Genomic DNA, 24,858 nt, shown 5'->3' with positions numbered 1-24,858 from the left:
TGCGAAGCGCAGCGGCTCTAGGTATACACTTCACATTGTTTCTTTGCAGGTCGCACAGCATTTTAATCTGCGCCCGCAATGCACAATGCGCGCATGCTTGTCTGCCAGTGGAAACTCCATGAGCAAAAAATAGTAATTATGCAAATAAATGGTGAAAGAGCTTTTGGATATTTATCCAATTATTTTGTAAATATAATGTGCTTGAAAGAATTGTCCATTGCTGAAAATTTAACAAAGTTTTTTTGCTGCTGGAATTTGTTCATGGACTTTCTAGGTGCTCTACTTTTCTCCCCCCAACAGGTGCTCTGCTGCGCACAGCAAACTGAAGCGCATTGCTTTGGGGATAAAGCGTCTCCTGGACAGATAACCCTCTTCAGACCAAACCTCTCCTCCTGACATTCTGTTCTGCCATCTTATCTTAGAGAGATGGTCTATCTAAGATAGGTTTAAAAAAATAGATTTGTCATAATTGGAATAGGTTTGTTTTTGTTTTTGTTTTTGTTTTTACTGTAAATTAAATCCCCATTAATATGCCACTAAAGCTGTAACTCAGAGTGGGTAATTTCTATTCAGAAGCACTCCCCTCCCCCAGCAAAGAGGTATTTCTATTAGTAAAGCATAGTACACCCCTCTTCTTTAGGTCTGCCTGCAGTAGCCAGTTAATATAAGTTGGTAATCTGCAGTGCACACCCATTTAAAGAAATGGATACCTTCCCAACACTAATCCATCTCCTTTTTTTTCTTCCCACAGCGTTTGCTGCCAATTGATGGGGCAAATGATCTCTTTTTTCAGCCACCTCCACTGACTCCTACCTCCAAAGTTTATACTATAAGACCTTATTTTCCTAAAGATGAGGTAATTGTCTCTCTACCTACCAACTTGGTGTATGGATATGGTGCACACTTAAAACTTACCTTTGAACTCACTGGTTAAAAGAATCCTGTCTTAAAACTGCAAACTTTAGATGGAGAAAGTTCATTAAAACATTCAACGTATCTTGAGAAATTTAAGGAAGAATCTAAGGAGTTTAGACTTCTAACATCTTGTGCCAAGTTCTTTAATTTCTCCCTTGAAAAAGTCAGGTGAATTGTATTCAGAGTTGGAGTTACAAAATAGTTAATGTGTCTAAATGATGTGTTGTCCTTGACTGATTTTCTCTAATATATTGGTGTTCTGTAATTTTCAATTGTGAAGTACCTACAGGCTGTTGACAATCAACTAAAGAAAAAAAGCAAGACTGTTTAAAGACAGTAACAGGGCCAGGCGCGGTGGCTCACTTCTGTAATCCCAGCAATTTGGGAGACCAAGGCGGTCAAATTACCTGAGGTCAGGAGTTCGAGACTGGCCTGGCCAACATGGTCTCTATTAAAAATAAAAAAAGTTAGTTGGGTGTGCCTGTAATCTCAGCTACTCTGGAGGCTGAGGCTGGAGAATCCCTTGAGCCCTAGAGGCAGAGGTTGCAGTGAGCCGAGATCGTGCCATTGCACTCCAGCCTAGGCAACAGAGCGAGACTCTGTCTCAAAAAAAAAATTAGATGGGTATGGTGGCACATGCCTGTAATCCCAGCTGATTGGGAGGCTAAGGCAGGAGAATCACTTGAACCCAGGAGGTGGAGGTTGTAGTGAGCCAAGATCGCGCAAGTGCAGCCTGGGCGACACAAAAATAAAAAAATACAGTAACAGGTTTAAACATTTTAGGGCCGGGTGCGGTGGCTCAAGCCTGTAATCCCAGCACTTTGGGAGGCCGAGACGGGCGGATCACAAGGTCAGGAGATTGAGACCATCCTGGCTAACATGGTGAAACCCCGTCTCTACTAAAAATACAAAAAACTAGCCGGGCGAGGTGGCGGACGCCTGTAGTCCCAGCTACTCGGGAGGCTGAGGCAGGAGAATGGCGTAAACCCGGGAGGCGGAGCTTGCAGTGAGCTGAGATCCCGCCACTGCACTCCAGCCTGGGCAACAGAGCGAGACTCCGTCTCAAAAAAAAAAAAAAAAAAACATTTTAGCGGTATCCCTAATGTATAGAAAGTCAAGAGACTATACTTCAAGGTTTGCTGGCCTTTGAACACAACTTACTATCAAAAGTCATCCTCTGTAGGCTGGGGGCGGTGGCTCACACCTTTGGGAGGCCGAGGCAGGCGGATCACGAGGTCAGAAGATCGAGACCATCCTGACCAACATGGTGAAACCCCGTCTCTACTAAAAATATAAAAATTAACTGGGTGTAGTGGCACGCACCTGTAATCCCAGCTACTCAGGAGCCTGAGGCAAGAGAATTGCTTGAACCCAGGAGGCAGAGGCTGCAGTGAGCCCAGATTGCGCCACTGCACTACAGCCTGGTGATAGCAAGACTCTGTCTCAAAGAACAAAAACAAAAACCATCCTCTGTAAAAGCCAATTCTCAGTATTCCTCAAACCTTGCTGGTTTTTTGCTGGTTTTACAAATCTGACTCAATTAATAAAACTTTATTTTACAAAGAAGAGGTGATATTTCTGATAGGCCATTTTGTTACTCCCTCCTCAGACTGACGTGTGAGTTATATTTTTAGATTCTGCTACCATTTTTCTTGATGTGTTGCTTAACTAGATTATATTTTCAGGCATCCGTGTACAAGATTTGCAGAGAAATGTATGACGATGGAGTGGGTTTACCCTTTCAAAGTCAGCCTGATCTTATTGGAGACAAGTATGTGATGAGTATTTGGATTTGGGAATAGACCTTTTATAGCCAGGCTTATCAGATTGAGGGGAGGTGATGACTGGAAATACATTCATTTATTTTATATCCGACTTTGGCTTTAGTAAAATCTGAATGTGTGTGCATTTCCAGTTCCTTCTTACACTAAATGTAGCTTCCGTAAGTTCATTCAAGTACAGTGGGTCTTACATCACTGAAGTCTGAATTTTATATTAGCAACTTAAGTTTACTGTGGCCTCTTTCTTTCTGAGCAGGTTAGTAGGAGGGCTGCTTTCCCTCAGCCTGGATTACTGCTTTGTCCTAGAAGATGAAGATGGCATATGTGGTTACGCCTTGGGCACTGTAGATGTGACCCCCTTTATTAAAAAATGTAAAATTTCCTGGATACCCTTCATGCAGGAGAAGTATACCAAGCCAAATGGTGACAAGGAACTCTCTGAGGCTGAGGTAATACACAGGTTAAGAATTATACTATGGTAATGGTTTTTTTGTTTTGTTTTGTTTTGTTTTATTAAAGTACTTACTAAAATGGAAAAGTACGTAGATACGTCATAAAATCTTAGTGCTTTTGTAAGTTAATTTTCTTGCAGAAAGAATTCTTATGGCTTATTCTTATCATGACATTTTTCACTGTTTCCCCAATATTAGGACAATTTTTTATTTGGGAGTACTGTTGTAATATTTCCTCAGGTGAAAACACAGTAAAGACAACACTTTTTTCCTCTTTGTTTTAAAGATACTATGGTCTTGGCCAGGCACGGTGACTCGTGCCTGTAATCCCAGCACTTTGGGAGGCCAAGGCAGGTGTATCACCTGAAGTCAGGAGTTCAAGACCAGCCTGGCCAACGTGGTGAAACTCCGTCTCTACTAAAAATACAAAAAATATTAGCTGGGCATGGTGGCAGGCGCCTGTAATCCCAGCTACTCAGGAGGCTGAGGCAGGAGAATTGCTTGAACCCAGGAGGCGGAGGTTGCAGTGAGCCGAGATTGTGCCACTGCACTCCAGCCTGGGCGGCAGAGCGAAACTCAGTTTCAAAAAAACAAAAGATACTATGGTCGTTTTGTTGAGTACTCAGGACAATTTAAGTAATTTAAATCTGTTTGGTTGGTTGTCAGAAGGTTAATAACTTGCCTTCTGAGTAATGCATTCTACATTGTGATTTAAAAATAAGAGTGAGCTTCTCTTGAGAGTCTACTTTGTGATAGGAGCACTTCTTAGTCTGTCCTGTACCAACTTAAATACATTTTTCATCTCCAAAAAAGTTGTGTGCCCCATGTTAGCCAATATATTATATGATTATTTTGGTTTATACATCAGTATATGTTGTTGTTGTTTTGAGACAGTGTCTCACCTTGTCATCCAGGAATGCAATAGCACAAACATGGCTCACTGCAGCCTTGACCTCCCAGTCTCAAGTTATCCTCTTGCATCAGCCCTGCAAGTAGCTGGGACTACAGGTGCAAGCCACCAAGCATCAGCCAATTTTTTTGGTAGAGATGGGGTTTCACCATGTTGCCCAGGCTGATCTCACACTCCTGAGCTCAAGCATTCTGCCTGCCTCAGCCTGCTAAAGTGCTAGGATTACAAGCGTGAGCCACTGTGCCTGGCCAGTGCATGCATTTTTTAGATAGTTCCTTCTTGGGGATAGTTTTTATGCACAGTAAATAACATATTTGGACGCCTACTTGTGATACTTTTTTCTTCCATGTTCTTTCTCTTCTCCTTTTCTAAAATTCTCTACCCCTCTCCACCATACCAAAGTATTCATAGTCCTTTTTTTTTTTTTTTGAGACGGAGTCTTGCTCTTGTTGCCCAGGCTGGAGTGCAGTGAACCAATCTTGGCTCACCACAACCTCCACCTCCCGGGTTCAAGCAATTCTCCTGCCTCACGCCCGGATAATTTTATATTTTCAATAGAGACAGGGTTTCTCCATGTCGGTCAGGCTGGTCTTCAACTCCCGACCTCAGGTGATCTGCCCTCCTCAGCCTCCCAAAGTGCTGGGATTATAGGCATGAGCTGCTGCGCCGGGCCTCATTTTATTCATAGTTTATTTCTGTATTTTACCTTCTGCCCTTAGTCACATGGCTGTGTAACAAAAGGCTGGTTTGGTGTTTCCTCGCATGCTTGAGATTACATTGACACTATGCTAGTGATTGAAATGCTGATGTATTGGTGTTCCACATCTGACACTTTTCAGCATACGAACTTTTTAAAATTTGTGGTAAAATATAAATAACATAAAATTTACACATTTTTATGTAAGGAATACGTTAACTTAAAATATTTTATGTATTTTAAATGATTTTAGATTTACAGAAAAGTTGCCGAGTTAAAACAGAGTTTCTATATACTCCTTATCCATTTTCTGTATTTGTGAACTCTAAGTAACCATCATGGGTACATTATTATTAATCAGACACCAAACTTTATTCACCAGTTTTTCTGCTAATGTCCTTTCCCTGTTCTAGGATCCAATACCACATAGCATTTAGACTTTTTTTTTTTTTGAGACAGAGTCTCTCACCTGGGCTGGAGCGCAATGGTGCGATCTCGGCTCACTGCAACCTCTGCCTCCCAGTAGCTGGAATTACCACTAGGCCCAGCCAATTTTTGTATTTTTACTAGAGATGGGGTTTCACGATGTTGGCCAGGCTGGTCTCGAACTCCTGACGTGATTCTAAACTGCCTTGGCCTCCCAAAGTTCTGGGATTACAGGCTTGAGTGAGCCACCACGCCTGGCCAGACAAACCCTTTTTCCTGCCCAGGCTGGAGTGCAGTGGTGGGATCTCAGCCTACTGCAATCTCTGTCTCTGGGGTTCAAGCAGTTCTCCTTCCTCAGCTTCCCGAGTTGCTGGGACTACAAGCGCACGCCACCATGCCTGGCTAATTTTTTGTGTTTTTAGTAGATTCAGGGTTTTATTTTGTTGCCCAGGCTGGTCACAAACTCCTGAGCTCTGGCAATCCGCCTGCCTCAGCCTCCCAAAGTGCTAGGGTTACAGGCATGAACCACCAGTCCCGGCCCAAACTTTTTTTTTTTTCTTTTTTTTTTTTTTTGAGAGGGCGTCTCACTCTGTAGCCCAGGCTGGAGTGCAGTGGTGCAATCTCGGCTCATTGCAAGCTGCGCCTCCCGGGTTCACGCCATTCTCCTGCCTCAGCCTCCTGAGTAGCTGGGACTACAGGCACCGGCCAACACGCCCGGCTTATGTTTTGTATTTTTTTTTTTTAGTAGAGACGGGGTTTCACTGTGTTAGCTAGCATGGGCTCGATCTCCGGCTCAAACTTTTTAAAAATGAAAACGGTGGCCAGGCACAGTGGCACACACCTGTAATTCTAGCACTTCAGGAGGCCGAGCTAGAAGGATCACTTGAGCCCAGGAATTCGAGACCAGCCCTGACAATATAAATAGGGAAAGAGAGAGTGCGCGCTTGTGCACACGAGAGAGAATGCCTGCCTCTCTCCAGCCTGGGCAACAAGAAGATCCTGTCTCAAAAAAAGTGAAAACGCTTCAGCTAGAATTACAGAATAATCCTGTGTGAGATAACTTACATAGTGACTGAAAGAGTTATTAAGTATTGCTTTCTTGTTGCTGAGTTCTGTAGTTGAGTTAGATTCTAATGCGTAACTATTGTGAAAGTCAAGAGATTCTAATTTTTCCAGAAAATAATGTTGAGTTTCCATGAAGAACAGGAAGTATTGCCAGAAACTTTCCTTGCTAATTTCCCTTCTCTGATAAAGATGGACATTCACAAAAAAGTAACTGACCCAAGTGTGGCCAAAAGCATGATGGCTTGCCTCCTGTCTTCACTGAAGGCTAATGGTGAGTACATATTTGTGGAGTTGGTGGTATTTGGGCAAGATAGGGAAAGAACTATATATTTTTGGATATAAAAGGAAAGAAGTGAATTGTAAATTTATACTGCTTTTCCCACCTTTTATGATTTGGTTTCTGAATTAATAAGTGGTGAAGAATTGCATGTGTATTAATAATTGTGAAATGTTGGCCGGGCACAGTGGCTCATGCCTGTAAACCCCAGCACTTTGGGAGGCCGAGGCGGGTGGATCACAAGGTCAGGAGATCGAGACCATCTTGGTTAACACGGTGAAACCCCGTCTCTACTAAAAATACAAAAAATTAGCCGGGTGTGGTAGCGGGTGCCTGTGGTCCCAGCTACTCGGGAGACTGAGGCAGGAGAATGATGTGAACCCAGGAGGCGGAGCTTGCAGTGAGCCGAGATCACGCCACTGCACTCCAGCCTGGGCAGAGCAGACTCCATCTCAAAAATAAAAAACAAAAATAATAATTGAGAAATGCTGGTTGGGCTTGGTGGCTCATGCTTGTAATCCTAGCACTTCTGGAGGCCGAAGTGCTCCGGGAGGATCACTTGAGTCCAGGAGTTTGAGACTAGCCTGGGCAACGTAGCTGAGACCCCATCTCTGCCTGATTGAAAAAAAAAATTGAGCTGGGCACGGTGGCTCACGCCTGTATTCCCAGCACTTTGGGAGGCCGAGGTGGGCAGATCACAAGGTCAAGAGATTGAGACTAGCCTGGCCAACGTGGTGAAACCCTGTCTCTACTAAGAGTGGTAGCAGGCACCTGTAATCCCAGCTATTTGGGAGGCTGAGGCAGGAGAATTGCTTGAACCCGGGAGGCTGAGGTTGCAGTGAGCCAAGATGGCGCCACTGCACTCCAACAGTGCAAGACTCTGTCTTGGAAAGAAAAAAAAAAAAAGCCGGGTGCAGTGGCCACTCATTATTTAATTTTTTGAATATGAATTTTTTTAATTGTATGAAATGTAGGTGCTGGCATTGACAAGCCCTGTTTATATTAACTATATCAAAGATGATAGTTTTATATCCATAATTATACTAATTAAGTGACTTATTTATGTTTTGAATATTTGTTTTATTTCTAGGCTCCCGGGGAGCTTTCTGTGAAGTGAGACCAGATGATAAAAGAATTCTGGAATTTTACAGCAAGTTAGGCTGTTTTGAAATTGCAAAAATGGAAGGATTTCCAAAGGATGTGGTTATACTTGGTCGGAGCCTGTGACATTTGTAGGCACTGTGAACTGTCCAAAAGTCTCTTAACTGCACCTTGTGGGTGGCAGTTGAGGTCTTCATACAGTTCAGCCTCTGGAGTGGCAACAGATCAGCCAATTGGATTCGAAACAAAGACGACTATGTAAAACTCACCCATCACACTTTCAGACTACTCACTGGTTGGAAGAATATAGTATTGCAGCAAATCCTGTATGAAAGAGATGTGGGCTTCCTTTTTGAGTCTTGTGTTAGGTGCTGAGACCTTTTACATGGGCTTATACAGGGAGAGAGTCTTCAATAAATGTAGTCAGCACTATTTTCTGCATCCAGTGTGGTTGCATTTCTCACCTGAGGGTAATCAAAATAACATCTGTCATCTTCCTTGGTTTATTGAGTGAAATGTCTCAGTCTTTGGGGACATGGCAGAGATGAAAAAGATTTAGTGGGTTTCAGAAGTGTCAGGGTGGAGTGATTCCAAGTGGGATGGTTGTGGCATTAGTTTAAGCTGAATAAATAATTTCAATTTGGGGCAGTTATTCTGCTTTTTGTAAAGCCGTGGCCAATTGTCTCCTGTAATGACTTGGTTCAGGCATGTTGTACTTTGTAGGGACAAATGTGCATTTGTTTGTGGCAAAAGCCTACAATTGACAAACTTGTAAATTTCTTTGTATATAAACTAGCTGTAACCTGACTATCCTTTGTGTTTACTGTTTCTGTAAATTTTTTTCCTCTAAAAATGAAAGGGTGTTGGTTCAGAATGGCACTTTGAATAATGTAAACCAGTGAAAAGTGGATTTTCTTTTGTCTTTGGGTTTGGGGTTGTTTTTGTTCTTTTTGAAGTTTTATTTTTAAAGTGCCTCCCGCCTAGGCCATGACCATTTGGGGTACGAGAGCCTAATTTTGTAGGACTTAATCTGTTGCAAGGTGCAGTTACTTCTGGAAATTAACCTCAATATTAGGTCAGCATGTGAAATGTTGGATTTGACATTTGTCAGGTAGGGTTCAGGAACTGATTGGTCCCATTTGCCCTCAGGTCAGTTGTTTTTTAATCTCAAGACCTGTGTTACTACTGATTTTTATTAAATCAGAGTCTTTAATTCTTGCATGTTTGTATCTAATATCTGAAAGAAAGAATGAGCACACTTTAACCAGGTATTTACAGTTACCTTTTTCCTTTAACCAGATTGTGAAAGCTTCATGTATTTTAATTTAGATTCGGTGTTTCTAAGGGTTCTGAGCATGAAGCTGGCAGATAATCTCTGCAGGACTCATTTTTTCATCATGGCTGGCTGATTTCTCCATGGATTCATAACAGTATTTTGTTATCTTCTCTGCAGTTTTGCATCAGCTGTTTAACTTCGAGCTGAGTGAGGGGAGAGGGGTAAAGAGAAAGAAACTTCAGTCTCTTTCACAGAACTCCACCAGTGTGGGCTTTGACAGCCCTAAAGCATTGTACCTAGTGGTACCTAGTGACTTTCAACCAAGGCCTTTGAGTATGCACTAAGTAGGTGAGAAGAAAAGAGAGAAGGTTTTAAGGTTAGAAACCTTTTAACTGATAGAAGGATATGGTATGTTGTAAAGCTGGAACCAAGTTTGCATTTTTGAGGGCTTGAGATGAAGGGAAGACCCCTACTAGATAGTAAGACAGCTGAATTTTCCTCGGTTTTCTCGTATTTAACAGTAGTGGACAATTCTAGCATTTTGTCTGGAGGATTTCAGAGTTAACCTCATGGAATCAGGATGTTTTAGTAAGTTTACTTTTGGTTTTATCTTGGCTTTTAGTAATCATGTTGGCTGGTCTGGTCACAGGTAACTGTGAAACAGATGTCCTGGTCTTTGCTTTCATCACTCTAGGATCATGAAGTGCTATGCTATTTCCTGGTTATGAATATTAAGGTTGGAATGACATTTTTATTGATTGTTTAGATCAGAGCTCAGTTCCTGTAGAAAACGAACTGTAAAAGACCATGCAAGAGGTAAAATAAAACTTGAAGTGAATGCTTGTCGTGTTGTATTGTGTGAATCTATTTCCTGTCTGCGCCCTACCTTCTCTCCTCTTTCATGCCTCACCTACAAGCAGTATGCCTCCTCTCCACAGCTGTTCCAAGTTAGAGATTGGATCTTGAAGGCAGCCCTCCTACCTCCCATCACTTCCAGATTTTCCTCAGGGCAAGAGCTAAGAAAAGTAGACTGGTTTTTAGCCAAGCCACCCCACCCTCTTGCCACAGTTACAACCTGGGTGTGAAATAGGGCCTCTTGTTTGAGTTTTTGCTATCTATTGGGAAAAAGCACACAGTTGGCCTGATTCTTAAAAGGCGAAAGATGGCGCGAGTAGCGTAAACTGACAATCCAGGGCGCAAAGATAACTTCTGGCTGATTTGGAATTAAAAGCTCAAAAAGCGTGGGTCGGCCAGGAACAGAACACACATGAACTAACTAGTCCTCTGCTAGCAAGTGCCAGCAGCTAAGGCTCAGTGAAGGCATAACAAGTTGCGGGGTCATTGGAGCAGGAAGAGTATCAAGGAGAGGCTTAGCCGAGAGGACACACGTGTTAGGATGGAAATTCCTGAACTGAAAGTCTTTAGGCTCCTCGGCTCTCTTGAGGCAAAGACAATCTGAGTGCATTTCCTTTGCTTGTGGCGGAAAAGCACTGCCCTGAACCCCACCTTTGCTGGGAGGAGGAGTAAGAAGGGTTAACTTTTATATCTATACCTCCTTTAACGAAAGCTTTACCCTGGGTTGGAAGAGTGGGAGACACTCCTCCGACACAGAGCGAGGAGCTTGGGGAAGTGGACACCCTCATAGTCGTGGAAATGAGCAAGGATGTCAACATAAATCCCAAATCCGTTCTTCTGTGATGTTTACTTCCTTTCTCTTCGGTCTTGATACAATACGAAGCTGCGGGCTCCGGGTAGGGCTGCGGTGTCTCGGTGCCTTTTCTCTTTCGGGACTGAGCGTCTCCTTTAATGGGCGGGGCCGGAACTGGCCGAGGGTCCCCGGCTTTGTGCGTGTCGGGGGCGGAGTTTGGAGAAGGCCCTTGCAGCATGGCCGCCGGCACTGCAGCTGCCTTGGCGTTTTTGAGTCAGGAGAGCCGAACGCGGGCCGGGGGTGTCGGGGGCCTGCGGGTCCCAGCCCCAGTCACTATGGACAGTTTTTTCTTCGGTATTGGGGAAGGGAGAGGCTGAGGGTGGTACTGGGGCGGTAAGAGGTAGGGATGAGAGGCGGAATGCGGAGGGTTTCACGGCGTGGGTGTGGGCGGAGGGCTGCTTTGCTGTTCCTGGAGGAGAGGGGGCCTCGCACGCACAGCCGAAGGGGGCGGCGAGATCCCTGCCCCAGATGTGTTGGGCGGGGCCCACGGCCGAGCGCCCCAGGTGTTCTGAGAGAAGAGAAGGAGGTGGACGTGTAAATGGCTCGTCCGCCCAAGGTTACACGTGACCGCGGGTTGGTGACATCCCCCACCCCCAGCCCCGTACACACGCTCAGGCATACTCACTGTTATTTCTCCCAGGCTGTGAGCTCTCCGGCCACACCCGCTCCTTCACCTTTAAGGTAGAGGAAGAGGATGATGCGGAGCACGTGCTGGCACTAACCATGGTGAGGGGCGGGGGAGTGGGGTTTTAATAAATAAGCCCAGGCAAGCAATATATGTCTCTACCCAACCCCCGGACCCCCTTTACTTGGAGACACCTCCTCAGCCTAACCCCCCGGCATGGGCGGCTCCCCTGGCCAGGTGAACTGGGACTTCTCAAGCTGGGCAGGTGCTAGGGTAGATGCCTTTACTTGTGGTGTCAGCCCTCGCTTGAGGAGACCCTGAGGCCCTGTGTACCCTTCCCAGCTCTGCCTCACCGAGGGAGCCAAAGACGAGTGTAATGTGGTAGAAGTTGTGGCCCGGAACCATGACCATCAGGAGATCGCAGTCCCGGTGGCCAACCTCAAGCTGTCCTGCCAACCCATGGTGAGTTCCCCAGCTCTACCCTCGTGGTGATGGTGGTGAGGGGGTTGAGGACGTCAGTACTCATTACAGTGTGGGGTGGGCTAGGAGTGGGCCAGGCCTTCATCCTTGTCTTCCTCCCAGCTCAGTCTGGACGACTTCCAGCTCCAACCACCTGTAACCTTCCGCCTGAAGTCGGGCTCTGGCCCTGTGCGGATCACTGGGCGGCACCAGATTGGTGAGAGGAGGAAAGGGCCCTCTCCTTTGCTTCCAGTAGACTCTCCCATCAGGCTTCCCCCACTTCGCACTCCTGCCCCATCCCACCTTCATCTCCCAGTGCAGTCCTGTACAGGTCTGCGTGCCCTTCACGCTGTGCCCTGTGCATGACATGCCCTCTCCTTTCCGTCTACTCAAGCCTACCTCCTCCAAGGAACATGGCCCAGCTTCTCCATCTCCAGTGATGAAGACTCCTTTGGCTCTTTGTGACCCAGTTCAGGGTCTGAGGTTCTTCCCACTTAGCCCATAAGCACTGGGAGGTCAGGGTCCCTGCAAGCCTAGAACCACAGGGCATGAAGAAATGGATGCGGTGTGAAAGTGTCTGGTCTTAACATCCCATCCTTCTACTGCTTGTGTGTCCACCAGTTACGATGAGCAATGATGTTTCTGAGGAGGAGAGCGAGGAAGAAGAAGAAGACAGTGACGAGGAAGAAGCTGAGCTGTGCCCCATCCTTCCTGCCAAAAAGCAGGGGGGCAGGCCCTAGCCCTCCTTGGTGAGTTGCGGGGAGAAGTGCCCAGCACGCTCTGGGAAGGGGCGGGAGAAGCAGTTGAGGGCCTAGGTGCTGATTCCTTGTTTCCTCTTTTCAGGTCAGCTCCATGCGCCATGCACCGCCATGAACCCTGTTCCCCGAGAAGTTTCAAGAATTGTAAATGTTTCTTCTTCCTTGAAGAGGAGAGCTTGGGTGGGGTTTGGGTGGGAGGGACTTGGGTCTTTGGTGCTAGGAGAGGGCCTGTGCTCCACACAGCCCTGGTTTTCTGATCTTGCACCATTCTTGGGGCCTCTCTTCCCACCTGTCTGTGAGGATTAGAAGTTAGTGCCTGAAACTCAGAACTACAGATTTTTAACAGTTTTTACATTTTTGGATAGAGGTTGAAATAAAGTGGTGTGGGGTTTTTGCAGCTCCTGTGTGGCTTCTTCCTGTGCTAGGTGATGTTTCCCTAGGGACCGCCAGGTGGCACTGTGGCAGCACCCAGGGTGGTCCTGGGCCTGGGGGAGGGTGGAGAACTCTGGGATCTTCTACCCTCACGACCCTGGGCTAGGACCAGGGGCCTGGGCCCCAGTTGCCTTGCTGGAAGAGGACCTCCCAACACTCAGCCCCTTTTCAGTCTCTGCAGGTGGGGGAGGGCCATCGCAGGAGGTTATCAGCATCCAAACAAGGGGTCTGGGCCTCTGTCAGCACTCAGGCTGATGGGCAGGGGGCAGATAAGCGGGCTTGGGCAGCCTGAGGAATGTGCATCCCTAGCCCCATGAGGGGCTCCGGCCCAGAGAGAGCCTGTGAGGGCAGGGCGGGACCAGGCTTCGCTCCTCCTTTGAGCCTTGCAGGAGAGCCTGTGAGGGCAGGGCGGGACCAGGCTTCGCTCCTCCTTTGAGCCTTGCAGGCCCTCTCTTGAGCAGGGCTGGGACCTTACAGAAACCTGACTCCAGGGGCCAGATGGAGGGGACTAGCCAGATTGGGTGACAGGGAAACCAGAATCCGGGTGGCCTGGCATATGGGGGCAGAAAAGGGCCCCTGGGAATTGGCCTCCTGGACTAAGGGGTTCTTGTCTCTGGTGCCTGGAATCAGGTAGTTTTGGCACTTGGCTGTCTTTGTGCCAGGAAGAAGGGACACACCTGATTGGAGGATGAGTGTGTGTGACCAGCTCTGGGGTCAGCAGTTCAGCAGCTGTGTAGGTGGGGGGGGGGGGGGAGGATTGTCAATGCCCACAAACAAACAAACAAACAAAACATTGCCTCCCGAGACAGCCTGGGGCCACAAAGGCTGAGGATAGACAGAGAACAGGGCCTGATGGGGGTCAGGCCAACTCCCACCCCCAGCCTCTGGGCAAGGGGGAGGGGCTCCGGGATATCATGGGCTGGTGGTTCTGGGGCAGGTGAGGTCAGCTTTGAAGACCTTGCGTCCTCAGTACCTACCCGCACGCTCTTCAGCGCACCCCTAGTGAAGGAGATTCTCCCTGAGCCCGTGGTGAGGAACTAGGGGTCCAATTTCCAGCCTCCCTCTTCCTCAAGTTGAGGACAAAGGGAGATGACGCCCGTCTGTGTTGCGGTGATCTGGGTCGCAGGCGCCTTTCTCCGCTCCAGGACGACTCTTTTAAAAATGCTTCCCTGGGGAACCCAGCGGAGGGGCGGCCTGGCTGGAAACCATGGGTCTCGCTGCGGAGCGCGGTCGGCAGGCAGAGGGAAGGCCGGGCTGGCGCCCTCTGGCGGGCGAGGTAGAAGCCGCTCGTGGTCATACCGCTCCCCTGGCCTCTAGAGGCTCCGGGCGGGCGCCCTAGGGCCGGGGCCTGCGAGTCCCGCCAGTGCTCTGGGCGGCCGAATCTTGGGCAGAAGCCGGGGGAATGCCATTGAGGCTTGCTTGCATGCGTGCATACGTTCATTCATTCATTCAAACGACTCGAGTTGGAGCGGGGAAGTCGGGCTGCGGCCCTCACTCCTCTTTCCCTTCCTTCCTCCTTTTGGCCCCAGCCTCCAAAGGCCTCGGCACGTGCGTGGCAGGAGGAGCGGGAGACTGGCTGAGTGCCTCGCAGAGTCCTCTCTCCGGGGAGGCCTCCCTAGCTGACCCATCTACACCCTGCGCGGCGCCGCCCCAATATTTACCCCACCCACCCCCCGCGATGGCACTGATCGCTCCGTGCATTCTTCCCCGGTTTTCCGGGTCGGTCTGCCGGTGGGAGCGGGCCAGCGCCGAGCACGCTCCTGCCCGCAGTGGGGGCCCAATCCACATCTGCCTCTCGGCCCAGGAGTATCTTGGCCGGTTGGGGCGCCCTGCGGACACAGCTGGGCATGGTTTATTCCTCTCTCCACGCCCCCGCCTCTCCTCGAGCCCTCTTCTCTGCCCTTCAGCGCACAGTAGGAGCGCTGCCGGCTCACTGTGACCTCACAGCCCTGGGGGATGAAGGGATACGCCGGGGTTTGCCGACTGCTGGAGGAAGGGCAGGCTCCTATTTGGGGGCCGAGGGAGACGACTCCCAGACAGCGGCCGAAGTGCTTAACGTAGTCTCGGCGATTTGCATTTGAACGGTCGGCGGTGAGTCCGCGGCGCTTTCAACGCCCGGCGCAGGAAGCGCGCGTCGGAGCAAGCTGCGGTCTCCGGCGGGTGTGGATTGGAGGGGCCAGGGGCTGGGCTGGGATCGAGGGGTGCGTTTGGAAATAGGCTGAAGGAGTGTGTCTGGGTGCCGGCGAGGGCGTGTCTGCGGAGACGGGCCGTGTGTTGCCGAAGAGTGTGTGTTTGTGTTTGCAGGTGAGGGAGTTTGTGTCTGTGCGTGTGTGTGTTTGTGTTTGCGGAGTGTGGGGGCGGCCGGGAAAGGTGGCTGGGCTGTCACTCAGCGATCAGGTTGACAGGCGCTCCCTCATCTGGGCCAGGGAGCTCTGATTGCAGATTCGAGGAAACAAAATAGCAATTGTAATTACCCGGCTTTGATAAGATAAAGGAGGGAGGGAGCTGGCCGGGAGGCGGGTGAGCCAGCGAGGGAGGGAGCGGCCTGCGGGGGCCCGGCGGGATATTTGCATCTGTCAGTCATGGGAAGTGCCGAGGCAGAGCCAGGTGCTTGCTCATGGGGTGCCTCCATCTGCTTCTCTCCCCCAGAGAAAGGGACTTTTGGGGATATGAGAATTTCAACGAACTAGGTGAAGGTCCACTTCTCAGGAGGGTCCCCAAATCCAAATGTAAAGGAATCCTGGTCCAGTACAGACTCCCTGGCAGAGGCTGGGACAGGACTGAAACTTGACCTCAGACCCTTCAGATCCCAGGACGCCCATCTTCTTTCTCTGGGGCAGAGGAAGAAGGGTGGCTGAAGACCATTGAGGGTCAGCCCAGGGCCTCAGAATCTTCTGGGGGTTCCACAGCGGGAGCTGAATGCTGGTCTCAGCCAGGGGCTCTGCCCCTACCCCCGTTCCAGGGAGGGGCAGGTACCCAGAGTTACTCTGGCTGTGACCCCAGGACCATGCAAACACTGTTGGATGGGTGGATCACCCTCACCCCTGCCTGGGGCCTACTCCCTGCTCTGCTCATCTCACTGAAGTTCAGAGAGTCCATGGTGGGAGAAAGCCCGTTTTTTACAGGAAGTGCCTGTCCCCTGTCCCCATCTCTCCATTCAATCATTTGTTCATCAATATACACAACTAAACAGCCTGAGGGCCTACTATGTACAGGGATGAGGGTAAGACCACAAGCAAACAGACATGACCCTTGCCCACTTGAAGCAGTGCAGAGAGGGAAAGAGACCCACTCAACAAATTGTGACTCAGGCCTTAACACAGAGCACAGGGGAGGCAAGGGCTGGCCTGGGCTGTGGCCACTTGTGTCCACCTGACTTGTCTCCGCCTGATGGGCCCACCTCCCCATGGGCTTTAGAGGAGACAGTGCCTGCCAAGCCTGTAGCAGATACAAGTGCTCACTTACTGGTGGTGTTGCTGGTGATAATCTGTTGGGAGGGGGTGAAGGCAGGTCTTCCTGGGGAAGTTGCAAATAGGCTGAAGTCTGAAGACTCAGCCACTTTCCCCATCATTCATTCTTTCATTCAATGAACTTTTAACTGCAGAACAGCTCTGCCCAGCTTTGTGCCTTGAACTGTGATTTCTGAGCTCTTAAGACATGGTCCTTGCCACAAGGTCTGTGTGGGCAAGAGCCCAGTGAACAGACTCCTGGAGGAAGATGGCAGGTGTGCTCTGGAAGTCTACTTCTCTGAGGAGAGATAAAATCTTGGAACACACCCTCTGTTTTCCCATCTCTCCATTGCTCAGTGTTTGCATTTATGGCTGGTAGTTGGAAAGATGGGGCACAGGGAAAGGTGGGACACAGAGGAGGGAGGGAGGCAGGGCCTGGCTGTGAGGCTGGACTAGGGCTGCTGCTAATTTTGGCCTAATGGCTTCCTGGGACCACAGGAAACCCTCCAGCCCTACCCCCAGGGGAATGCAGGGTCAGTGGGGAAGGGAAGTTGTGGGCGAAGGCAGCAGCCTGGTAGGGCATCACCTGCTCCTCACAGGGCACCTGTCCCAGGTCATCTCTGCCCACCCAGGCTGCTCCCACAGAAGCAGCGTGGGGGCTCAGGGTTTCCCAAAATCTCAGGGGGGAAGCCACAAGGTGAGGGGCTAGGAAAGGCTTAGACAAGTGCTTACCTTCTCCCATGCCCCAGGCCCAGCTGACCAGCCCCTGCCTAGAATGCAGTAGGTGTGTAAATATCTGTGAAATGAAAAACAAATGGGGCTTTGAGGGGGAAAGGGTTGGGTGGCCTGGATGGAAGTCCCTTCCCCCAGGAAAAACTACTGAGAACAGTTATTTTTGCCCCTGCTGCCTGCTGGGGTAGGGGGACAGTGGGTCCTGCCAGGGACCTTCGGACTCTCTCTTCCACACAGGTGGTTCGGGGTGCTCCTCAAGCTTCAGGCTAGTGTGTGTGTGTGGCGAGGGGCACAGGGGAAGGGGTGACGGTGATAATGCGGGGGAGGGGGAGGCATTTCTGGTTCCCAGGGCCTCCTTTGGAGACTGAACGAGACTGGAGAGACCAACAGGACCGGGCACGCGGCAGAAACTGGGGAGTGGGGTCCGGGTGGCACCGGCACGCACTGCGCTAGGGCCGGGTGCGCAGCCATTCGCCGCACGGTTAGCGGCCGCTCCCAGGGGGCAGTCCTGGCGGGACACACAGTAGGTGGCTCGGAGACTGCTATGTAGCCGGCGGCAGGAGCTGCTGGGCCCGGAGGTGGAGACCCAGCCCCACCGGACTGGGGCGCGCCGGGCGGTCAGGGAATCCCTGGCCCGGGGTCTCCTGGCCCGCAGAGCCCGCAGCCCCAGGCGCCCCCATCCCCGCGCGCCCGGGCCCGGAGAGCGCGCGAGGGCACAGGCTGCGGATAGGGGGAGGCGCCCAGACCGGCCGCCCCTGCCCCTACCGCGGGTCCCCAGACCCCTCCCCTAGCCTAGACCCCCAATCCCGGTCCCGTCGGCCGCCCCGCCCCGGCCGCCCCGCCCCCGCCCCGGGCTGCATCCAGGCCCCAGTTCCCAGCCGGGGGCTGCGGGCTCCCGCCGCCCGCCCCGCGCTCCCCCCTCGCGCCCGGTGCGGCGCCCCCCGCCCCCACCCCTCCCACCTCCCCACCCACCCCGCCAGCCCGTGACCCTCCCGCCCGCTCCGGCACCGGAGCAGCCAGCGGCCACCGGCTCCGGCAGCGGCGCACAGCGACTTGGTGCGGCTCGGCGAGCACGACATTCCACGCGACCCGCGGAGCCGCGTCGTGGTCGCCGCCGGCCTCCCGCACCCGCACCCTCTCCGCCCGCGCCCTGCTCCGTGCGTCCCCCCGCGGCCGCCCACGGGACGGCGTGACCCGCCGGGCTTTTGGTGCCCCGGGGCCGCGCGCCATGGGCAGCCCCCGCTCCGCGCTGAGCTGCCTGTGAGTACCGCGCCGCCCTGCCCCGCCGCCCGCCCGCCGCGCCCCTCGCCTCACCCGCGCCTCTCTCTCCCGCCCGCTTTTGTCTCCCACAGGCTGTTGCACTTGCTGGTCCTCTGCCTCCAAGCCCAGGTGAGGAGGGGTGCGCGGAGGAGGGGGCCGGGCGGGCTGGCTGGAGACCCGGGTGGGCAGCGCCGGTCGGGGGCACTGGGACTGACTCTGCGGCCGGCGCCGGAGGGCTGAGGGCACTTTAGAAACCCAGCCCCGAGCCACCCTGAGGAGGAAGCTGAGGCACAGAGAGGTAGCACCCCGCCAGAGGTCACACAGCGAGTGAATTGCCAGGATAGAAGCGAAGGTCTCGGAGCCCAGCACTGTCCCCCATGTATCCTCGCCGGCTGGGGGCACAGGGAACACTCAGCCGCCGAGGAAGGGGGCAGCCGGGGCCAGGAGATGGATGTTCGATGCCAGGGGAAGCCGGGTGACTACAGCAGAGATCCTCTCCACGCCCCTCGGGGGAGGCTTGTGGCCGGTTTGGCCCAACGATCGTGTGCCCAGGTCCCCTGCACTCTCAACATTTGCTCCGTATATTTGTCTTTATAAATGTCAGGGGTCGGGGAGCGCTGTCTCCCTACTTAAAAGCGCCCTGCTCCTCTAGGAAGGCCCGGGCGGGGGCCCTGCGCTGGGCAGGGAGCTCGCTTCCCTGTTCCGGGCTGGCCGGGAGCCCCAGGGTGTCTCCCAACAGGTGGGTCCAGCTTTTCCCCGGGGCTTGTTTATCCTGGGCTGGGTCTGCCCGATTTGCCTGGGTGGGGGATGGTGGCCTGGGCTGGCATGTTGGAGGAAACCCCAGCACCTGCTGGTGGCTTCGGGCAGTGAGGGGGACGCAGGGTGATGGGGCCACTCGGGCCCCTGGGCGGAGTAGCATTATAATGGCGTATTGTGTATTTTTCAATTTCCTAAAGGTAACTGTTCAGTCCTCACCTAATTTTACACAGCATGTGAGGGAGCAGAGCCTGGTGACGGATCAGCTCAGCCGCCGCCTCATCCGGACCTACCAGCTCTACAGCCGCACCAGCGGGAAGCACGTGCAGGTCCTGGCCAACAAGCGCATCAACGCCATGGCAGAGGACGGCGACCCCTTCGGTAAGGCGCGCTGAAGGTAGCTTGTGGGATGAGCGGCGCCTGCACCGCCAGTCCCAACTGCACTGACAGGGGGCTTGCAGGGTCCCCAGCTCAGAAGGGAAGGAGTTAAGGCAGAAAGGTGTCTTGAGGGTCAGCTGGGGAAGAGAGGGCTAGGGAAGGGACCTCGGGGAATACTTGGCCACAGGTGCCCCCTTCCCTGCCCAGCAAATGAATGAATCTAGGAATCTCCCTTTACACGTCCCCACTTCATACACTCCTCCCCAGCTGCAGGTGGAGGCAGGGGGTTCAGGGGGAGGGGGCCGAGGTTTAAGGGAAGCGCTTGAAAGAGGATATGTCGCCAGGGCCCACAAAAGGAGAGTGGGAAAGAGAAGGGAGAGAAATCCCCTCAAGTCTCCCAGTTGGAAAAGGGGTTTGCTGGGAACCTTTAAATACTTTGATCAGAAGGGTCAATTACAGGTGGAAACTGGGCTTGGAAGGGGCTCTCCCTGCTTCACTCCCCGGGGAACCCAGGCGGCTGGGGCAGGGCTCCCGGCTCCCTGTGGGGTGGCCAGTACGGAGAGCTACTGCCGGCAGAGAAGCTGAGGACTGATTGATTTCTAAAACATTCAATATTCCTGCCTTGAAACGGGGCCAATTTCCAGAGTCCTGGATGTACCAAGAGAAAAGCAAACCCTCTGGGCGGCTGGTGTTGTTTTTAGAGAGCGATTATTGTGAGTTTAAAAACCTTTAAATAATGACCACGTTAAACAAGCATGAAAGGAGAGGGGAAGACTCTATTAAAAAGTAATAAAAAGGTGAGGCATTTTAAGAGCTAAGAAGAAAAATGAAGAATGATATAAAACAGAAAAAGAACGAGCTTTTTTTCAGATGTGGAGTTTGAAAGGAGTTGCAAGTCTGTAAATGTTAAAAAAGAGGTTCAAGATTGTTCTCTCTGAATCTCTGGAGAGACCCCCGCGTCTGGCAGAGCGATTAAAACTCTTCTTACTTTCACCTTTTTTAACATTTCCTGAATACTTTCTCCTCTTCTTGAGCCAGTTTGGGGGATCGAGTATGTCTCGCTGCATTTTTTCTGCATGGACGTAGCTGACTTCCCTTCAAAGCTGGAGGAGGAGACATAATTTTCCTGGGATAAATCTGTCACTGGGGTGGAAGAATAGGTTTGAAAATGTTAAGCTTTCCAAAAGCCCGGTCGGGAGAGCTGCCGTAAACTGCAGCCCCAGCTCTCCAGATCCGAGCAGATTCAACCGACCTGGGAGAGAGGGGGCTCTCTGGGGTGGGGGTGGGGGCAGCCTGCCTGGTGGCCGAGCCCCCCTGCTGGGCTGGCAGAGCAGGCCTACCGTCCCTTTGTCCCTCCAAATTGGCTGCTTGCTGCCCTTCTCAGCTTCTAAGGAGAGGAGACGAAGGCCTGGCTCTTCCAGAGTTTGCTCTATCAGAGCAAATGGCCCAGCATCCTTGGATTTTGGGGAGAAAGCAGAAGCCAAGCTGATGTGGGGGAATTCATCTTCAGACATCAGAGGAAGTCTGATGCCCACTTCTCTCCTTGGCCATCTAAGAGGTTTCCCACCTTCCCTAGTCCCTGCCCCACAGCAGGATAGGAGCTGGGGGCCTAAGAACAGAGGCTCAGGGTATTCAGCCAGGACTGGAGGAGTCTGGGGAGAATAGCAGAGAGGTCTCAATGGCTTCTTTATCGGTCCCAGGAAGATGCAGAGGCACCTACTTCATCCCTGCCTGCTGCATCTGGCCACAGTCCGCAGAGTGGCATCCTCTCACTCATCTAGTCAGCATCCTTCCTGGCCCTTAAAAACAGCTGCCTCTTGCTGTGGAAGGCAGAGCAGGAAAGGGATGAGCAGACTGGCTAGGTCCAGGAGGAGGTGGGTGGGCAGGGAGGTGACAGCTGCATTTCCCTGCTGACTTGGGGCCAAACTGGGGGCTTGGCCACTGGGTCCCAGCACTGCACCTGTGTAAAGAGGGGGACGTTACAGGCTGAGCAGTGATGACTGACTTGCTGACCTCAGTGCCCCCAACCCCTGCCATGGGTTTCAGGGACAGAGGAGGTGCCATGTGTCAATGTAAGCTAAGTCCAACAATTGGCTTTCTCAAGGAGTAGAGAGGCTGGGCTCTGTGGCAGGGAGGGCAGGAGAGCCAGCACCTTCTGTCCCTTCCCAAACAGTGAAGTCAACCTCACTACTTTCTTGGGGACAGCCTATAAGAGAGGATTGCATAGAGAGGTGAACGGGACAGGCTTCTGTGGCAACTTGGCTGTCTAAGGGGAGGGTAGTGGGGAAGGAGGCATAGAATTCAGCCCTGCCTCCTGGCCTCCAGACTAAGAGGCCAGCGGGCATGATTCTCCCTCCTCCTCACCCACAGAAGATATTTGGTCACTGGGCTGAGAAGCCCAGCTGTGATGAGGCTGAAAGAGAAAAGGCGATTGAGTTGATTTCTAGACACTGGGGGTGGGGACCCTGGTGACTGGGAAACCACAGGGAAGAGGCAGGATCCTCATGGCAGGTGTCTGAGGTTCTGGGAAAGCAGCCTGCTCTGGGCTATGTGTTTAGGGAGAGCTGTCCCCATCCCTAGCACCTTCTCAGCAGAGCAGAGCCTGGTGATGTTGGGGGTGGCGAAAGCTGTGAGTAAGAACCCAAAGTGGCAGAAACAGGAGACAATGCTTTTATCTTTGGCCTTGGGACTGGAGGTCACCACTGCACCCAAATGTTTGTAATGACCTGTGAGGCACGTGCACATGGTATTCGGAGTTGGAAGGATCCTCGGAGATCTTTTGATTAGCCATGGAACTCTGATTCAATTAAATTTTACTTAGAGCCTCAATCTAAGAGATTTAAAAAGAGGGTGGAAGGAATGGCACTTCAGCCTTTTCGATTTGATGTTCCCAAGACCTCTCTTGAGAACCCAGTTTGAAAACCATAATCCCGTCCACTGCCCTCTTTAAATCCAGGGCTGGGGCCTGAGGTCCAGAAAAGCACCTTGCCCTTTCTCCGGGTTATATAGCATGTTAGCAGCTGGGCTGGAGCTGGAGTCCATGTTTTGGGTTCCTGGTCTTTGGAGCAGTTGCTGCTGGGCTGTGACAAGTGTGTGGGCCAGCTGGGGTCAGGGATCTGCCAATAACCATCCTCCTACCTTCTCTGACAGCAAAGCTCATCGTGGAGACGGACACCTTTGGAAGCAGAGTTCGAGTCCGAGGAGCCGAGACGGGCCTCTACATCTGCATGAACAAGAAGGGGAAGCTGATCGCCAAGGTGAGGCTCCAGCAGGCAGGCGGGGTCCACAGGACCTGGGGAGTGGCTTGGGCTGGCTGGACTCCTCCAGGACGGTCCTGTGCTCTGATCCTAACAAGGTAGGCAGAGGGCCACAGGGCCGTCTTGGGGTTACCTCATGATTGGGTGCAGGGGTGAGGGAGAAGGAAGCTGTTTGAGAGATGAAAACTATAAAAGGCAAAGGAGGAAGAATGAAGGCTAGGGAAGGGGCTGGGGGGGGGTTGGTAAATTCCATATATCTTTTTAACAAATCGCCAAATTGCTTTGCTATTATGTCCAATTACATGGTACCAGCATTTGGAATGTTCAGTAAGCCGCAGGCCCAGCCCCTCGGCCGAGCTCTGCAATGGTTCCATTAGTCACGGCTCCTCTCCAGCCTCAAGCTCCCCGCTTCCTAGGCTTCTGGGGCTGGGGTCTCAGTGTCTCCTCCCAGGCCTCCCCTCCCCCATAGGGTGGCTGCCCTGGGGCCAGGGAGCCGAAGTCCTGAGGGGGTGAGAGGGGCAGGTGGGGAGATGGGTGGCCAGACTGGTGGGCAGGAGGCCAGAGCAGGCAGGCTCTGGGCCCCTCTCTCTGCCTCTCTGCATTGGGGCCCAGCCCCTCCATAGACAGCCATGTGTCACTGCTGCCTGGGAGGACAGGAAGTTGCCGGGTGGGCTGCGGGTTGTGAGGGATTAGAGAGCGGGTGCCCAGGCAGGGGGTGGGGCTGCAGCTCCTGCCCACCTCGCCATCTGCTGGGGTGCCCACCTGCTGTCTGGGGCCGCTCACCCTCTGCCTCTGCTGGGGGGGCTCTGTAACATGGTGTCTGGCCCCCCTACCTGCAGAGCAACGGCAAAGGCAAGGACTGCGTCTTCACAGAGATTGTGCTGGAGAATAACTACACAGCGCTGCAGAATGCCAAGTACGAGGGATGGTACATGGCCTTCACTCGCAAGGGCCGGCCCCGCAAGGGCTCCAAGACGCGGCAGCACCAGCGCGAGGTCCACTTCATGAAGCGGCTGCCCCGGGGTCACCACACCACCGAGCAGAGCCTGCGCTTCGAGTTCCTCAACTACCCGCCCTTCACGCGCAGCCTGCGCGGCAGCCAGAGGACTTGGGCCCCTGAGCCCCGATAGGTGCTACCTGGCCCTCCCCACAGCGCCAGACCACAGACAGGCTCATCCTGTAGGGCGCCCAAAACTCAAGCAAGATGACCTCTGCGCTGCTGCAGGCTGGGGAGGTGCTGGGGGAGCCCTGGGTTCCGGTTGTTGATACTGTTTGCTGTTGGGTTTTTGCTGTTGTTTTTTTTTTTTAACAAAAGAGAGGCTCTATTTTTGTATTCCACTTGGCTGTGGTGTCTGTCTTCTTAACTCTCAGAAAGCCCCATTAGTGGCCTAGACTGGGATTCCGGCTGGGGGTCTGCGGGGGTGGGGGGCTTTCTCTGGTCTGTGCTGCTGAGGCCCCAGTACCTGCAGGGCCTGCTGGCCGGGCAGCCAGGGACTCCACTGCACCCCCAGGTGGGGCAGGGAGGAAAGGACTGTGACACAGGCCAGTCCTCTTAGAAGTGGGTATCAGACTGGTGGCTATTAAATGATTGAAATATTTATTTAACTTGCATATTAAAAATATGTGCTGGAGAGTGAGTCCTGCCCAGGTCAGCCCCTTCCCCCAACCTTGCCCCAGCTGGTGGGCAGCTGGGAGATACAAATGACCAGGCACCAGCTCTGACCGCAGCCTCCCTCCAGCCTAAGGACCCCTGCCTGTCAACCATCCCCATCACTGTCACTTGAGGGGTTTTCCTGAAAGGACAGAAGCAGAGAGAGGGGCAAGAAGAGGCTCTTAGCTAGTCCTTGGAGCTCTCAGATGTGTACCTCCTTGCACTTCACAGGGGCCATTGCTAACACTTCCCCAGGCCACCTCAGGGCCGGAAATAATGGATGTGCTAGGACCAGAGCTGTAATCATAGATTTAATCATCTTAAAAAACGCCTCTCTGAGTGCCTAGGTCCATGTGGGAGACCGATTGGAGATTCCAGAACTTGTTCTTTCTGAGACTCAGGCTGCAGAAAATAAAAGAGAAGAGCAACGGCCAGGGTCCAAGGTGGGGGCACACTGGAGGGGGACCACCAAGACTGGTGTTGACAATTGTCA

The 24,858-nt window shown here is 52.3% G+C and overlaps 3 protein-coding genes across 9 annotated transcripts in view; all 3 read left to right on the top strand.

Annotated features, from left to right (window-relative positions):
- Positions 1-9,743, top strand: part of OGA (O-GlcNAcase) — a 36,840-nt gene extending 27,097 nt beyond the window's left edge. For 2 of the 3 annotated variants that reach the window (XM_025397973.1, XM_025397972.1), the window contains 5 exons: positions 752-856; positions 2,601-2,686; positions 2,953-3,145; positions 6,358-6,517; positions 7,614-9,743. In XM_025397973.1, the coding sequence (XP_025253758.1) occupies positions 752-856; positions 2,601-2,686; positions 2,953-3,145; positions 6,358-6,517; positions 7,614-7,750 (681 nt within the window). In that variant the 3' untranslated portion in view covers positions 7,751-9,743. The remainder of the gene's footprint in view (positions 1-751; positions 857-2,600; positions 2,687-2,952; positions 3,146-6,357; positions 6,518-7,613) is intronic. The other variant, XM_025397975.1, reaches the window with a different exon arrangement.
- Positions 9,744-10,767: 1,024 nt separating this feature from the next.
- On the top strand, positions 10,768-12,847 carry NPM3 (nucleophosmin/nucleoplasmin 3). Its single transcript, XM_025397078.1, has 6 exons — positions 10,768-10,902; positions 11,249-11,334; positions 11,576-11,695; positions 11,816-11,909; positions 12,314-12,441; positions 12,536-12,847. Exons 1-5 carry the CDS (start codon positions 10,785-10,787, stop codon positions 12,430-12,432), a joined length of 537 nt encoding a protein of 178 aa, XP_025252863.1. The 5' UTR covers positions 10,768-10,784; the 3' UTR covers positions 12,433-12,441; positions 12,536-12,847.
- A 988-nt stretch (positions 12,848-13,835) lies between these two features.
- Positions 13,836-24,036, top strand: FGF8 (fibroblast growth factor 8). Of its 5 annotated transcripts, none has more exons than XM_025397251.1 (6): positions 18,196-18,323; positions 18,416-18,452; positions 18,976-19,062; positions 19,280-19,460; positions 22,608-22,714; positions 23,554-24,036. In XM_025397251.1, exons 1-6 carry the CDS (start codon positions 18,292-18,294, stop codon positions 23,842-23,844), a joined length of 735 nt encoding a protein of 244 aa, XP_025253036.1. In that variant the 5' UTR covers positions 18,196-18,291; the 3' UTR covers positions 23,845-24,036. The 5 variants fall into 5 exon arrangements, with proteins under 5 accessions (XP_025253040.1, XP_025253036.1, XP_025253037.1 ...); XM_025397252.1 differs by having other exon boundaries at positions 19,313-19,460; positions 23,554-24,031; XM_025397255.1 differs by lacking the exons at positions 18,196-18,323; positions 18,976-19,062 and adding an exon at positions 13,836-13,911 and having other exon boundaries at positions 19,313-19,460; positions 23,554-24,031.
- Positions 24,037-24,858: the final 822 nt, after the last annotated feature.

The sequence above is a fragment of the Theropithecus gelada genome, chromosome 9 (genome assembly GCF_003255815.1).
Source record: "Theropithecus gelada isolate Dixy chromosome 9, Tgel_1.0, whole genome shotgun sequence".
Taxonomy (NCBI): Eukaryota; Metazoa; Chordata; class Mammalia; order Primates; family Cercopithecidae; genus Theropithecus; species Theropithecus gelada.
This window is presented reverse-complemented; position numbering and strand designations above follow the sequence as displayed.

Bases quoted from the DNA above. Each gene is read 5' to 3' on its own strand.
- NPM3 (XM_025397078.1), top strand. From the start codon at position 10,785: ATGGCCGCCGGCACTGCAGCTGCCTTGGCGTTTTTGAGTCAGGAGAGC. The intron at 10,903-11,248 runs GTATTGGGGAAG...TATTTCTCCCAG, and splicing joins TATGGACAGTTTTTTCTTCG to GCTGTGAGCTCTCCGGCCAC. The intron at 11,910-12,313 runs GTGAGAGGAGGA...TGTGTCCACCAG, and splicing joins CACTGGGCGGCACCAGATTG to TTACGATGAGCAATGATGTT.
- FGF8 (XM_025397251.1), top strand. From the start codon at position 18,292: ATGGGCAGCCCCCGCTCCGCGCTGAGCTGCCT. The intron at 18,324-18,415 runs GTGAGTACCGCG...TGTCTCCCACAG, and splicing joins CGCTCCGCGCTGAGCTGCCT to GCTGTTGCACTTGCTGGTCC. The intron at 19,063-19,279 runs GTGGGTCCAGCT...AATTTCCTAAAG, and splicing joins CCCAGGGTGTCTCCCAACAG to GTAACTGTTCAGTCCTCACC.